At 35.5% G+C, this 17,500-nt stretch overlaps 1 protein-coding gene across 2 annotated transcripts in view; it reads left to right on the top strand.

Moving 5' to 3' along the window:
- LOC135197869 (heparan sulfate glucosamine 3-O-sulfotransferase 1-like) overlaps positions 1-17,500 on the top strand; it is a 265,961-nt gene that overhangs the window by 105,476 nt on the left and 142,985 nt on the right. For both annotated transcript variants that reach the window (XM_064225061.1, XM_064225063.1), the window contains exon 2: positions 4,410-4,501. In XM_064225061.1, coding sequence (XP_064081131.1) covers positions 4,491-4,501 — 11 coding nt within the window. In that variant the 5' untranslated portion in view covers positions 4,410-4,490. The remainder of the gene's footprint in view (positions 1-4,409; positions 4,502-17,500) is intronic.

Below are 17,500 nucleotides of genomic sequence, written 5' to 3'. Positions count from 1 at the left end.
TGTCCATCCAGGATAGACGTATTTCATTGTGCTTTCTGTCGGTCATCCAGTGTTCGTATCTTCACCTCATCTCATCACGTTGATGTTGAAAGCTCTTACTTATTTGTGTCTATTTAAAATCAGCGTATGTTTATAATTGGTAAAAACATTTCGCTTTCCTGAGACTCTCCAAAACAGGTGAGTTTTCGTCATCGTTTACTCTCTCTGAAATTGCTGGGTTTTATGAGTTAAATTGGCTAACACATGGCATTGATATCTAATTCTTGCTCTTCCTTTAAAATGCTTATTTAATGTTTAAAATACATCAGACCTTTAGGTCAATTTTCAGACCGTGTGAAATTTGAGAGGAAATGTTTCGGGCCCACTCTCCCCCACACTGAAACCCGCGAACTAAACCAACACCTACGTAGATATTTTTAGCAGCTCAATCCGCATAAAAGCGTTTTAGTCATGCAAACCTGTAATGAAACGTTTAAACCACGCGAACCGGCACTGAAACGTTTTTGTCATGAAAACCTTCAATGAAATGTCCATAGTCATGCAAATCTCAAGTGGAACATTTATTGAGCCCCGGGCAGGTAACGTTGGTGAACGTTACGGTCACGTGTTTGTTGCTCAAATGTTTTATGGCGTAGACAGAGAATCCAGTGGTTTTGCATATTCCTTTTCACAACTGTGAAACCTTGAAACCTCAGTCAAAATGTTTCCAATCGTAGAACCATCTGTGAATCGGTTTAGTCTATGGGAACTTTATCTTTAGATAAACGTTTTCAGTCATAATTGTTACTGACGTGTTTTTGCATTGTAAAGCCATTCTTCTTAATATTCTGTCATTGACCTAAGGTTACGACTTATCGGCTGTGAAAAATAATAAATCAAATTATTACTACAAACTTATATTTAGATATTTCGGGTCATTTAAACCAGTTATTTAAATGGCAGGAAATGTTACATGGATTTTTACAGTGCAGGGACACTCTTATTTATGTAGGTTTGCGCTACAAATCCAGTTCCAAATATTTTACTTTCTAAGCTCAGACTTAAAAAAAATTGACCACAATATCTCAATTTAAAGTATTTTGGTGACGCAAAATCGTATTTTAGTATTCTTGCAAACCCTCAGGCATAATTATAGATATTAATAGACAGTCCAAGATCTACACATCTGTATTTAAGCGCTTCAGTCGCAGAAAGCAGATTTACTGTGGAAGTTTTAGCCACGTAAGTCTAAATTTAGATATATAAGCTTCTTACATAGGTACAAAAATATTAGCATTTAAAATACTAGATTTATATATAGAGATAGATTGTGTCTTAACATTCATCGCTACGTACAATTTTGATTAAAACGCTTGAATCCACTCCGTGTACTTGAATGCAAATAGCAGTTTAACGTCATAAAAGCCTTTGTTTTGTTATGGGTTTTCAAAAGTTGAAACTGGGATGTATGATCTTTCAGACATTTATTTATAAACTTGGGAAAATATTACAAAAATGAAGAAAAAAAAAATGATCGTATAGTAAATAAAGATTTTTTTCAATGCAAACCCCGACATAGTTGTTATAAACAAGCTTAAAATCTTGGGCTTATATAGTAGTTAAATTCACTGTATGTTAAACATAAATTTTATTTTCAGTCAAAGAAAGCGCTTGCAAACAAGAGAGCCAATAACGAAGCAGTGGAATAATAAGGCTGATTAGCAGAAGAGAAATCGATAGAACCTCGGTCACAAAGCAAAGTAAAATTGTAGCAAAGCCTCCTGTAGAAAATACGTGGATCGCCGTCTCGTCCCAGATGTTTTGAAGACGAATCCCCCCCCTTTGAGTATCCTGCCCAGGCGAAGAGGAAAATTTACATAAGCATTTCCACTGTCATCACTCACTGGATTCCGGTGGTAATCAGTAACAAGCGGCGCGTGTCGCTGCCTCAGAAAAGAAAGGGAACTCGCTCCTCTGAACTTGTTTGTTCCAGTATCAGCTGGAAGACATTTGAGGAATTTTGATACACCCTCATGCATACAAATACACACAGGCCCACAGACGTGTGTAAAAAGAGTAAGACCGCGAGGTGACTCATGCCATGCGAACACGGGCCAATTCGAATAATTTTGGAGCAAATTTTGTTTTTAGGGACATTGTGACCAGAAAAGGGAAGTTAAACTTAGTAAATTAAAATCCGCTTCCTTATCGTATATTGCGACAAGTTTTTCATCTTTTAATTCAGTTTCAATGTCCAAACGTGATGTCTTGTACTTTACGTTATTCGCTATTGAAAATGAGTTGCTTTGTACACACTGTTCGTTACTTTATCAGTTTCAAATTTTGTTCTGCTAAGAAGCGGTATATGATTAATATTTCCAAAGTTTCTGCTTTATTTTTCACATACACATTATGTTCGATTGTTGTGCATGAAAGCAGATATAGATTGATGTAAATATACCGTAACTAAATCTGGTCCAGAGTCATTGCCCATAGAATACCATTAATCTCCTACAGGCTTAAATCACTGCTTTTAACATACATGTTAACGATAGAATTAAAACGCGTGATAATTTATGTTTCGTTACGAAAACCTTTTCCGTAATTAATAATGTTACTCCAAGAGGCTTCTGACCTATTTATAGCAATGAATTTAATTCTCAGATTTTAAAAGGTCTTACCAGTAATCACTGTTTACTGTTACATCCCTTTTCAACTTGTTATTATGCTGAAATCACACAAGAATGAATGTTCCTCTGTTTTCCTCATTATTTTAATCTTATCTACCGTTTTTAAGAATTCTTGATTGTTATCAATTACCACTTACCATCGCTCTGTGACAGCGAATTCTTCAATTTCATCACAGTATCTCCTTATCTCTTGATTATGTATTGCTGTCAGCATTTATTATGCCAATTTTCGTTCCGTACCTCTGTATTTTCAATTAGTACCAGTTACAAATAAATGAACTGTTCTTTCCTGCCGTATCGTTAACTCATAAGACGTACTTTATTATTATTATTATTATTATTAATCCAACGTGTTTCTAGACAATCGACATTTTTTCTAATCATATCTGAATACTTTATGAGATGGGTTGTATTTTTAGTATATCTTCAGAGCATTTATTTTCATGTTGATGACTGTAGTAATCTTACTTTTCCTGTTAGTTAATATTGCTATTGGCAAACCTAGTTTACCGCACTGTTAGTAAATTTGATAAGCTAATGATGAAGTGTTTGCTTTAGGTCTTTTGCTAATTTTGCTCGAAGTTTCTCATTCTGAATTTGCTAAGGTCCGTAAATTACATGTCTGTCATGACAGTCATGTTATAAACTTCTTGTTAAACCCACATGTCAAATAACAGAGGTTGTCGGCAATTGACCGCTTTATAACGAACTGATTTTGTATACGTAATACCAGAACTTCAAAAGAGATGAAGCATCAATAATTTTCTCAGAGCAAATTTTCACAAAGATTTAAGCCTTGAGTTCGTTTTTCGCGACCACCGACAGTCGCAGCAGATTTCTGACTGTTTGGCATCTTTTCTGGAACATACATTCAAGTATCTTTTTCTGGGACATACATTCAAGTATCCTTTTCTGGGACATACATTCAAGTATCCAACTTCTTGATAGCCAGTGTCTAATGTACGAGTCATTCTGGAATCTTCTCTTTGACTTGGCAAATGGACATATATACATATTACTCCACCATTCAAGCCTAAAGACGAAAGAAAAGGAAAAAACAGGAAGTCTCTACCTTTCTGGAGCAACACCCTTTCAAAGAAAACTATTTACCATACACCTTTCTTCGTAATCTGGAAAGTGGGGGCGCCATAAGTTTTACTTTACTTGTGTGTATTTGTGTGGCGTGGTAACTGAAATTATTGTGCGGAATCATACAGTTGCTTAGTTACATTCAGCTTACATTCAACGATTATAATTATAATAATATCCTATTTCGAATATTAACGGTGTAATTCGCATACAGTAAATTATTAAAACACTTTTCAGTTGCTAATGTACACCCAGATATCCTTTTATTTACCTAAAACTTACACATAGCGTAACTATTTAAAGCCCGGGACGCAGTGTTACCATACAAAAACACCACAGGCGGATGGACAGATGAAAAAAAACAGAGTATAGATAACGTGATTGGTACGTACTCATTGTAATTCTCTCTTAAAAATAACACTGATTCTTTTACTTATTACGAGCCTATGTAACTTAAGCATATGTCTGTACAGAATAGATTTGACATCATTCCCAAATGATAAGATGTTTTTCCCTTGGACTAACGTATGACAGAGACGTTTGAAAAGCACTTTCCGTAAGGAGACCATTTCGTGTCAGTTTCCTTCTATGGCAAGTCTTGTTAGTGTATTAAATCGAGCGGAAGAAACTAATGTGATTTTTTCCCCCCAGGCGTATCATGGACATGACGTCATTAGGCAGATGGGCTGTCACTAAGCCGTGTGCTGGTTTCTTCGTCATGAAGTCTGTGCCATGAAAATAAGGTAAGTTGTTGAACTGTTGAAATAGAGGTGATAAGTAGTTTCAGATGGTGTGAACGAGGCTTCATTTATATCACATTATAAGAATACATACATACATACATACATACATACATACATACATCATACATACATACATACATACTACAATACCTACATATATATACATATATATATATATATATATATATTTATATATGTATCTATAGTGTTATATAGTATATATATATATATATATATATATATATATATATATATATATATATGTATATATGTATGTGTGTGTGTGTGTATGTGTGTGTGTATAAAAGAGCAGTACCTTAGCGGTATCTTTAGTTAGCATTCTCTTATTTTAATTAGCTACAAAATCAATAATTCAACTTCCTCTCTCTCTCTCTCTCTCTCTCTCTCTCTCTCTCTCTCTCTCTCTTCTCTCTCTCTCTCGTACGTTTTAAAGTGTCACATATCAACAGTCGCTTTGTATTTCGTTGATTAAGATTGAAGTCGGTACTCAGTGCTTGATATGTAATTTGAATATGTACTCATTTTCCGTTGGTAAATGAGCCTGCCTTATAGGATATGTCTCCTGAATTTTGTGGCGTTTGTTAATAGATTTTTATTGACGTATTATCTTTTACCAGTTAATATTTTTTCTTGTGCGAAATTTGCCTTACACTTGATTTGTCATTGTAGGTTTCCCGTTCCGTAAATGAGTCTCTTCGGCCATTGCACTTTCTATTTTAATGTTTCAGCCCTATTTTTACACCCATTTGCTGTGACACCCTTTTTCAGAAATCTATATTCCACCTATAAAGCCCCTCCCTCCTTCCCTCCCTATCGGGCCAGAATTATTTAAGAGGCAATTTCGCAGCGGATGATTCACGCCGGCCTCCCCTCTCTCGCCGGGAGAAAAATATGTATTAATGAAGTTTTTTTTTTGAACCGGCGGTACACTACTACTACTACTACTACATGCACTCCGACCCCGCCCACCTAATTACGTCGCAGGAAATAAAGACGTCGCATGAATTTCGTCTCGGCGGAAACTGGGGATCGTATATTTCGGGCCGGTGACAGACGGAGTCCGTGCGCGCGGAGGCGGGTGGGGGTTGGGGGGCGGGAATTAAAGTCAAGGGGGAAAAAAACTGAAACGGTGGGCAGTGCAGGCGCCGTGGGTAAATGTTCTATATCATGCATCGACGAGGGTATATGGAGATGGATCAGGTGGACGGGTGTTTAATGGGTTTACACGCCATTGTATGTTTAAGGGTTTCATCACACTTATACCTGAAAACTCTGTGCATATATATATATATATATATAATATATATATTATATATATATATATATATATATATATGTGTGTGTGTGTGTGTGTGTGTGATTGTGTGTATGTATGATATATATATAAGTACACACACATTATATATATATATATGTATATATATATATATATATATATATATATTTATATATATATATATATATATATATATATATATATATATATATATATATATATATATAAGTACACACACACACACACTCACACACACACACACACACACGCACGACACACACACACACACACATCTATATATATATATATTATATATATATATATATATAATGTGTGTGTGTGTGTGTGTGTGTGTGTGTGTAACCATTGACAGTAACTGTATATTAAGCCAGGGTATGAAGACAATATATAGAACTTCTATATATATATATATATATCTATATATATATATTAATATCTATATATATATATATATATGAGATATATATATATATATATATATATATATTGTGACAGAACGCCAAGGAAATATGACCGTTCCTCATTCCCGTCAGATTAGAAATGACCTGGAAGCGAAGTGAAAATATCGCCAGGGAGCCAAACGTAAAAAAACACTCCGAACCGAGAACACGGTCGAAAAAAATACTCGTCGCAGAAAAAAACCTTCACGAGTATTCTTTACACAATATTATTCATAGACGATTTCCAAATGATCTGTTACTGAAACGACGATAAGGCCTCGTTATAATATCCATTCAAACCCCCTTACATGGTGTTAGTGTCGTCAGTGCAACTCATGCGGTACACTGTAGGCATTACTTGAGGTTCTTTGCAGCTTGCCCTCGGCCCTAGCTGCAACCCCTTTCGTTCTTTTTACTGTACCTCCTTTCATAGTCTCTTTCTTTCATCTTACTTGCCACTCTCTTCATAGTGCAACTTCGAGGTTTCCCTCTTGCCACACCTTGCAAACGTTTTACCGTCTATTTCCGTTTCAGCGCTGAATGACCTCATAGGTCCCACTTCGTGGCCTTTGGCCTAAGTTCTATTTTGAGTTCAATATCCATTAATTAATTAAAACGTAATCATTTATTATACGTTAATATTGGGGACAAGCAGAGCAAATGCTGACTTTCTCTCAGCTAAGCCTGTGCGTTCATCCATGAAAGCTTTACATGTTATGTTTCACACAATAACAAAGAAGCTGGATTTTATGAGGCTTAAACTTTTAAGTCAATTACTTTTCTACTTGTGCACTTTACTCTCTCTCTCTCTCTCTCTCTCTCTCTCTCTCTCTCTCTCTCTCTCTCGAACGTGTGATACCATTACTGGTTCACCATTTTACAAGCAAGATGTAAAGGACCAGACATTTAAGAACGGTTTTAGAATTACAGCGTTCCCACTAAAAGATCGTATTAACGAATGATATTAAATACAGAGAGAGAGAGAGAGAGAGAGAGAGAGAGAGAGAGAGAGAGAGAGAGAGAGAATGCCGCATCAACATGCGGTAAGATAACATTGACTGCCACTTTCGTTTTACTATTCATTCAAAATAATTTTGAAAGTCGCATTTTCCTTCAAAAAAGATATTCTTGTTTGATAGTGTAAAAATGACCTTTCCCGCACCGCATAGTTGACTCTCAGTTGTGGGGAAAAAACAGCCAAAAAAAGGAAGTTCTTGGTAAGAGGAAAGGTGTTTTGCGTGAAAAGAATACGTGACATAAATCTCCTGCTTTCTCAAGTTCGCGAGGTCGTCTTAACAGTCACATTAGCCAGCGCTGCTCACTCGGATGGATGCGGTGTTTTTTTTTTCATTGCATAACCCAAGTTTTTAATTCATTACAAGCGAATGCTAAGAACCGGAGGACATCAATGCTATTGCTGTTGTTCATGCATTTCTTGTATGTGTCAATTGTAAACAAGTGTAATATTATATGTATATATAGTAATAATTAAATATACATATATATACAGATATATATATATATATATATATATATATATATATATATATATATATATGTGTGTGTGTGTGTGTGTGTGTGTGTGTGTGTGTGATGCATGCGTGTGCTTGTGCATTTGTTGTATGTGTGAATTGTAAAAAAGTGAATCATATATAATATATCTAATAATATATATTATGTATTCTATATATATATTATATATTATTATTATATATAGGATGCCACGCACGTTGTGCTTTGTGCATTTGTTGTATGTGTGAATTATAAGCAAGTGTAAATTGTGTATTGTATTGCTGTGTATATACATGCATACGAGAGAGAGAGAGAGAGAGAGAGAGAGAGAGAGAGAGAGATAGAGAGAGAGAGAACAGGTAGAGTGAAGTGCCCCCGAGTCGGAGAGCGAGTGAGCAAGAGGGACATAACCCCAGGTTCGTGTAATTGGGTAAATTATCAGCATAACGAATAATTATTCATGGTTTGAAGGGGGAATTGTTTGTACAGTTCGCAAGAGCTATTTATTCTGCTGCAGTTATTCTACGCGGAGTGACTTCGCCTTCTGTTTATCTTTTGTTTGTTCTTTTCCTCTGCGTTGTCTTTCGCTGTTGCGCGGCTGCATGGGCACTCATCTGCCCGCATGCGCGTATCAAGCGTTATGTGATGTGACGATCATTTCTATTAGAAAGAGAATATCGAGCGTTATGTGAAATGACGATCCTTTCTATTAGAAAGACAATACCGAACGTTATGTGATGTGACGATCATTTCTATTAGACAAAGAATACCGAACGTTATGTCCTGTGTTTACCCAACGAATTCTAATAAAAAAAAAAACAAATTAAATGAAGATAGTGTTGTAGTACCCATTATTTTCTTTTGTTTCCGTCGTCAGCACCCTGTTCCGAGGGCGTTATGTAACGCTTATTAGCGTCATAACGTTTTATGACATCGCATAAGGGTGTTGGTACCACAGACGCTTTCAATTTTTTTTTTTTTCGTACAGGAAAGGAAAATGTCTTCATTCATTCTTCTAAACCTTTTAGTTTTCTTTTAACTTGACACCATCACCTACTGTTTTCAAAGTTGGTGCAATGGTCGTGTCCAAGATATCTCCACCTCCGTTTTACCATTATCTCCGTTTCATTAATATCTCCCTTTCTTCATTATCTCCCTTCCATTTTATCTCCGTTCCTTCATTATCTCCCTTTCATTATTATCTCCGTTTCTTCATTATCTCCTTTCATTACCATCTCCGTTTCTTCATTATCTCCCTTTTATCAGTATCTCCCTTTCGTTATTATCTCCTTTCATCAGTATCTCCGTTTCTTCATTATCTCCCTTTCATCATTATCTCCGTTCGTCCATTATCTCCCTTTCATCAGTATCTCCGTTTCTTCATTATTTCCCTTTCCAATATCTCCGTTTCTCCATTATCTCCCTTTCATCAATATCTCCCTTTCATCAATATCTCCGTTTCTTCATTATCTCCCTTCCATTATTATCTCCGTTTCTTCATTGTCTCCCTTTCATTATTATCTCCGTTTCTTCATTATCTCCCTTTCATCAATATCTCATCTGCATACGGAACGTACGCATTTTCCCGTATGGTATCTTTTCGAACTTTCCCTGCTATCTTGATTCTGATATCCTTCTTATAGATTTATTTTCAAATAAACAAATTTTCTTAGGAATATTATCATTGTCATGCCATGATTGATGCCCGTATAATAATATAGATCGTACCAGACATTTTCGTAATCTTACCCCTTTCACCTTTGAGAGGTTCGTTTTGTGCAGTGTTAACTTAACCTTCCGGTTGTCAGCCAGACCGACTCCGACACTCACTACTGTTGGGAAACTCCCTAAAGTAAAAAAAAAAAAAAAAATAAAAATCCTTCTTACATCAGGTGAGGCACACTGAGATTTATTGGAATGTTCCTAAATTGTTATACCTTGCCTTGAAATCGATCCGGGCCCCAATTGCTTTTGAGAAGAGTATCTTGACACACACAAACACACTAAATGTGTGTGTATCGATATATATATATATATATATATATATATATCTATATATATATATATATATATATATATATATATATATATATATATATATATATATATATATATATATATATATATATATATATATATAATATATATTTATATATATATATATATATGTATATATATATTTATATATATATAATGTATATATACACACACAGACATTTTACATCAACAAAAATAGGGCCAAATGTACGTCCACTCTGTCATGCTACGTGAACTAGATTTATTTTCATACTGGGAAGGCCAGAGCGCGTGTACATTTCATGATCATAACTGATATGCGCTCACGCATACATGCATTCATGCAATGATTTCGGTCTCCTTTAGTCTTTACAAATGCATGATAAGTCCACAGTTATGGTTTTGCATTAACATTGCTAATGGACATCCTCTGTACATTTCAAATAGAATGGATTGCGTTTACAGAACACTAAATTGTCAAGATTTTAAATGAGTCATATTTTTTATGTCTTTGTGATTGGGCCGTAGATCTTTTTCTTGTCATTTTTATGTATTTTTTTTTTAGACAAGGGGTTAATGAGACCTTCAAGTTCCACGTCTGGTCGAGAGATTGGGTGTTGAATTTTTTTATGCATCGGAAATAGATTTCTTAGGTGTGAGCAGATGGCTGCTTAACCCATATCCTACACACTTCTTCACCAACCTAACATTACCCAGAAAAACGTCTCTTACAGCGCTTTCATTTCTATTAGCTTATCGATGGATTTCTACATCAATGAAGTAAATAAAAATAAGGGTTTTTGTGAATTGTACTTTTGGCTAATTGCGACAAACAAGGAACATCGGAAGCAGAGGGTCCGTCCCCGGTGAGGTAAAATACTCTACTTTATGGATCTAACAGAATAATTTAAAGTATTTTGATTCATATGAACATTTGGGTACTCTTAATCTTGAATTTTGATGTTTTGTCAGTGAAGGTAAAGAAATGTTTGCACTGCAGCTTCGCCTTCTCGTAAAACAGTAGTGAAATTTGCAAGTGAAATACCGTAGAGTTGCGCAATGCTCCCGAATCAGCTATATATACAAGAAAGGTTTTAAATAAACATTAACATAATATTATAACATTTGTAAAACTTGTATATATGATGGGTTATTGTTATGTGCCTACATCCCGTCAAAGAGCTGTCGACGCATTGTGTGCTATTGTGCCATATGATAAATTATAAACCCGTAAGTAAGGGGATAATCCTCGTTTTCATCATAGTGACGTAATCGCCCCTACCTGGAATCATGCTATTTACCGTATGATTATGCAGGGACTCCCGTTGACTGTACTCACTGGACCGCTATACTATTAATATCTCTCTCCTCTCTCGTTCTCTCTTCCACTCTCTCCTCTCTCCTATCTTCTCTCCTCTCGTCTCTCTCTGACTGTATCCTGGAACTGACATGACCCAATATCACTGTCAGTACTCGGTATTTGATAGACAAGTCTGGTGCTCCTGTCTGCCTTATGTCAGCACCCCTCCTCTCAACCCCCCCCGTGTCTGTCATCAAGTTCTCTTTATTCGATTTATTTCTTTGTATCAGTTTCTTTCCATGAACAGTTTTTTTTCCTTGGCACGTTTCTGTGTCAGCTGTTTAATTTGGGTCTTTGTTCACCTCCAGAGGTGTAAGTGAGGAAATGGATACGAATCCTGAACCACATCTTGCTTTTGAATACAAAATTCACGTTCCGTTATCTGCAAGTTCATTCATTTACAATTATAATCCCCTGTAACTGAAAAGGAAAATATTGTTTGGAAGAGCAAATGAAAACATCTTTGTATTATTAATGTTATTATTCTTAATGAAACAAAAGCACTATTATTATTTTATTATCATTGGTATTAGCAGTAGTAACCCACGAAATCACCGATATTTTTCGTCTGATAAGTAGATGCCATCACATCAAGTTTACAAATATCAAGAGAGTAATAATTGATGAGAGATTGAATGTACACTATAGGGAGGCAATAGTGTAAGTATTGAATAATGTCCATTTTCACAAGAAAGGGACGGACATGCAGGCTTAGAAATGCTCTATCAGTCCCACGAATTCGATCAGCTTCGCACGAACCGACGTGACGAGACGGACACGAACGCTTTTCTGGTCTTACGAAGAAGTGGAGTGGCTGCATCACGACACTTGCTGGAATAAGTTGAGGATTTTAGGAGGAAATTGCCTCTTCCAGGAACACCGACAGTCACTGATAGAAGAAGACTGACGTTGAGGGGCAGTGTTTGAAATGGCGCATCTCTCTCTCTCTCTCTCTCTCTCTCTCTCTCTCTCTCTCTCTCTCCTCGTTTTGTTAAATATCATCTCCTCTAGGTAGGTGTATATACGCATTTACATACACACACATAAATGTGTATATACAAACATGCATATGCATATATATATATATATATATATATATATATATATATATATATATATATATATATATATATATATATATAAGCTGATTATCTGAATTGAAGACAATAAGCTGGTCTCAGGACGTCGATCACTACCTTATTTATCAATCAACTCTGAGTTTAAAATGATCTTTGTAAAAAACTTCCTGGGTTATTTACAGCCGCTTAATCTATGCAACAGCTTGCTCCCCCCCCCCCCCCCCCCCACCTTCCCCCTTCCCCTGTTTAGGAGAGAAATGGGGATTTCCGCTTTGCCTTCAGAGCAAATGGCTTTCGTTATAACATCTGCTGTTCGTCAACTGAGCTCTTTCGCAGTGTTCCGTTTCATTGTTCCATGGGATCCTGACTACACTCCGATGCACCCAACATGGAAGAACCACCCCTGAACACTAATGCATAGTTCCTACTAGACCTACCGTGTACATTTTTGTCCATATCTTCGTTATCACCCTTTCTATACTTCCTACAAGAGTTTTATTATATCTCTTAATATGATGAACTTTATCTTTGAAGCATTACTTCGAGAAATTGAGCAGAAAACTTGATCCACAATCTCGACGTACATAGCCAACATTTCGATGAATACATACGCTTCTTTCGCTCTGTAAATGCTATACAGTCCACGCTGCCTTTTGTGCATCAAACATCCCTCCATCCTGCCACAATCCTTAACGTCTACTCCCAGATGTCCATGAAGAGCAGCCCTCTGCTATCCTTTCACTGTCCTTACTTTCCGTCCTCCTCTCCTGCTTTTCCTGCTCGAAACCGGAGTCATGTTGATATGCACGGCTAACTTTCCCCCAACTTTCACTGGTATAATATTTGTCCTAGCGATGTCTAGTCAACATTGTATTACAGACAAACATCAGACAATTGGAACTTCCATTCGGAGTTTCTCTTGACCCCGAGACACTGAACATCACCAAGTCTTGCTCATGGAATTATGTGTGCAGATATTAAGATATTAACCGTACGTATGTACGTATGTCCGTATGTATGTATATGTTTGTAACGACTTGCATATATTCAAATTACGTATTCATTGCGGCTTCTCACGTTCTACAACTCTGTCTGCTCTGGAGACAAAGGCACCCTGGAGTTTAAAACTTAGAAGTGGGAAATAGTTGAGAATATATATATATATGTACAAGTATACATATATACACACAAATAAATGAGTAAATGAATATATAAATATACACATGTATGTGTATATATGTACATATATATGTGTATATACATGTGTGTGTATTCTTGTTTATTTTTACATATATATGCTATATTTATACATATACATACTCGTAAACTAGCTTTCTGTTATACAATGCAAAACACGTACGAATGGGAAAAGAAATACCGTGATACTTCCAGTAATATTAAGAAATTAGATTTAACAATACCTCGATCTAAGGCGAGAGGGTAAAGACCGCGTTTCAGTTGTATTTTGTGAAAGCGAATGGTATTACTTTTCATAAAGAGTATAACCACGCGTTTAAGCGGTTGAGAGAGAGAGAGAGAGAGAGAGAGAGAGAGAGAGAGAGAGAGAGAGACATCACTTAATTACATTAATTTTCGTCTCTTTATGACTACTGTCCAGTAGATGATAATCTTCCCCCTTTATTTTATAATTGTCTTTGTAGTTGTTATTACTGCCTTAATTACCATTGTAATGTTATTGCGTGGGGGTGCGAGTTATTGCGTTTCTTTATCCGGTTTGCATTATAGCTGAATGTTGTTACCTTACTAAAATGCTCTCACACTCTTCTTCTTCTTCTTCCGATTTCGGAGAATTGAGCTTCTCTTTTGTCACTGAAGTGCCGATGACTCAGGAGAAAAATAAATAATAATAATAATAATAATAATAATAATAATAATAATAATATAATAATAATAATAATAATAATAATAAGGTTAAATGGTCATCCTCAGCCTAGGTGAACTCTTGTAGCATTTTACTCAGCTGCATTCTTACCGACACGCAAAGGCTAATATTAGCGAGGGCGGATTTATCAGAACCGCTTCGGCCGTTATAATGTATGGTCGGCTTTTTTGTTTTTCTTTAATAGTGACATTTCTTTTCACACCTCGCCAACTACCACAAAGCCGACTTGAAAATTTGGAGAAACGTCTTCAATAAGGTTTCTATTGTCATATTACGTGTTGTTTACAGGAACCGAAACTGTAATTTAGTATCTGACATGTTTAAGTATTTCCAGGTTTAACTTTAGATATATATATATATATATATATATATATATATATATATATATATATATAGAGAGAGAGAGAGAGAGAAGAGAGAGAGAGAGAGAGAGAGAGAGAGAGAAAGTAGAGATGACTATATATATATATATGTCATCTCTACTCTCTCTCTCTCTCTCTCTCTCTCTCTCTCTCTCTCTCTCTCTCTCTCTCTATATATTATATATATATATATAGAGAGAGAGAGAGAGAGAGAGAGAGAAGTAGAGATGACTTTCTTAATTAAAAAGACGCATTTATAGTGGCTGTGGTATATTTCAAGAAGATCCATCTTGTAGTTTTCTTGGTTTTTGAATAACAACACTTTATTTCGCAAAAATTTTATTAGCATAAACAAGATATGAACAAATTATATGCGTCTCATAATTGTTTGAAACATATGCGGTATTCCACTACATTTCCGATCATGTGCTGATATATTATATAATGTCTTCCCACGGCTCTGTTCTTAGGCCGAAGTTGACGTCAGACCGCGAGGTCACAGTTCGGGAAAATCATGCAGTTTGCAAACATTATGCCACTGTGTACAATACGTTGACAACTATTCTTCCGCTAAGCAGAAAAACACCAACGTTCTCATTTTATAACAGAAAACAATCTCACGAATACCACTCGACTCCTCTTTTCAGGGTACGTGCTTTCAAATGTTATGAAGAAGAGATCTACTGAATATTAAGAATTGCTTTTATAGCTACATAAGATCTGCCACGCACACGTATGGTGTCCATACGTCATTCATACAAGGACAAAGCACGGGCAAGCCGTGGACAAATATGTCTTCAAAAACAGAAATAGTCCTGCAATTGAGGGGGTGATCGTGTGCAAAAGAAGGTATAGTCACTCTTATAAGTTCATGGATGTCTCCAGGCATAAAGCTGAAGTCCATCCAACCCCCCTTTCTGGATAACGGGTCTGTATAATGACGCAAGACGGGCACACAAACTTTCTACAGCAGAGTTACGTAGGTAGTTGAACATTTGGCCAGTTTTCGCACTCCCAGACACCTGTCATCCAGAAAGGGGTGAAATGGAAATTTCTCTAACACCCGGACATTCATGAACTTAAATGAGTGACTGTAACCTAGATTTCCCTTTGCAGACTGATAGTAGATAGATGGAGAGGTCAGGAAAAAGTGGGGTTCCATTCCATACCCTGCATGTCAAATCTCTTGTTATAACTGTCAAAGTAGCTAATTGTAGCAAATAAATTGCCCTTAATCGCGCACCAGGAAAATATCACATTTTGAGTGCTAGCCACCAAACTTTTCATTCAATTGCTTTCAGATTTTCACCAGACATACCTACTATGTGCAGGAGTACTCAGATAATAGTATAAGCATATTGAAATTAGAATTACAAAGGATTCAGTTCTTAATAAAAGATCGGGCAAAGTAAAGATGCTTCTAAATATATCAAAGGATAGATAAATAAAGTACTATCATTATATATTTAGTTCATATCCATATTTTTTTATTTTTCATGTGATATAATCAATTAAATAAGACTGTATATATAATTGTAGTTACGCGCCATTATGGTTATGATAATTGATATCATGTAATGTTTGAAACTCGTAAGTACGAATATCTATTCAAATCACTATAATCTTTCTTAGGAAGTAAAAATACTCATCTTTCTAGTGTAACAAATCCATTACTATACTACATATTGTCAAACGAAGCTGATGTTGAGAACATCTCGCATATGAATTTGAACTCTTTTGTAACTGACATATATGTGCCACCTCAAAATGTAAATGTAGACAAAGTGGAGTTTTGTGTTGTAGGTTGTGTCATTGTCAAAATTCCATGAATGATAATGTTCACAAAAGTCATCATGGCATACTGTAAATATGTTGCATATCAATAAGAAATTGAGCAGTTTCTCTTTTTGATTTTGTTTAATTGATATAAGTCGATTATGTTCTTATAGAGATAGCAAACTGCAAGTTGATTTCGGTTGCATCGTATACGTGATAAGCAACATTCATTGTGGAAAAAGAAATTTATTCCTACCGGGTATGTCAGAAGCTTGTCTTAAACGAATTGCGTTACATAATTGTCCATTTGTTTTGTATCTTTATAATGACGTACAATGAGAACAGTCTGTTCATGTTACTAGAAATAAAACAGATATATCTATCCACACACCACCTTTTCTGTGCATGAACCAAAATATTTTCATGCTACGTATTGAGACAACCTCCACGACAACTAGTTTTGGCTCACAGCAGTACCTCACAATAGTTCTAACATTTATATTTAGGCAATAAATAATTATTAGAAATACTATCAGAGTCAGATAATGTTTCTTTATAAAGAGTATTAATAATAAAAAAAAGACAATTTGATTTATAAAATTTGACATTTATACCCTACTAAAATCGATGACTTTTGTAATTTTTACCTATTTAAGTCTTTTATAAGTTCAATTCATATCTTTAATTCCAACCTCATCTATCACTTAACAATCATCCTCATTTATCATTAATTTATTGTAATTCATTAATTACCATTCCATCCCATTTCACTTTGTAGACTTGCATTATATGTTCGTATTTTTTAAATAATTTCCTCTCGAATGTTTACGGGCCAGCACTGTAAGAGTCTAGTTAACTCATTGGGCTGGTAATTCTTAACTTTTTATAATAATAAACTTCATGTATGTAACTAGACCAAATTTTTGTGTCCCTATTCTATTACAAAAATTACCTCACGTAATCTATAAAAGATGTTGCTATTTTTTTTTTAACCATCAAATAATGTCTGTGATTCTAATGTGAGTGAAAGACACTCTCTTGACCGCTAACATACTCGTAGAAAGTAGCAATGAAGTAGAATCGCTTATTTCCAACAGTGGAAAATATTCCTACTTCTGACACCCTGTTCTACTACGTCGTTAACACGAGCAAATAAAAAAAAATTGAAATTGTATGAATACATAATCACCTATGAACTCGTAAGAAGGAAATTATCGAAACAAACGCATCAGA

The sequence above is a fragment of the Macrobrachium nipponense genome, chromosome 21 (assembly GCF_015104395.2).
Source record: "Macrobrachium nipponense isolate FS-2020 chromosome 21, ASM1510439v2, whole genome shotgun sequence".
Classification (NCBI taxonomy): domain Eukaryota; kingdom Metazoa; phylum Arthropoda; class Malacostraca; order Decapoda; family Palaemonidae; genus Macrobrachium; species Macrobrachium nipponense.
Note: the sequence above shows the minus strand (reverse complement) of the source record. Positions and strands in the feature narration are given on the sequence as shown.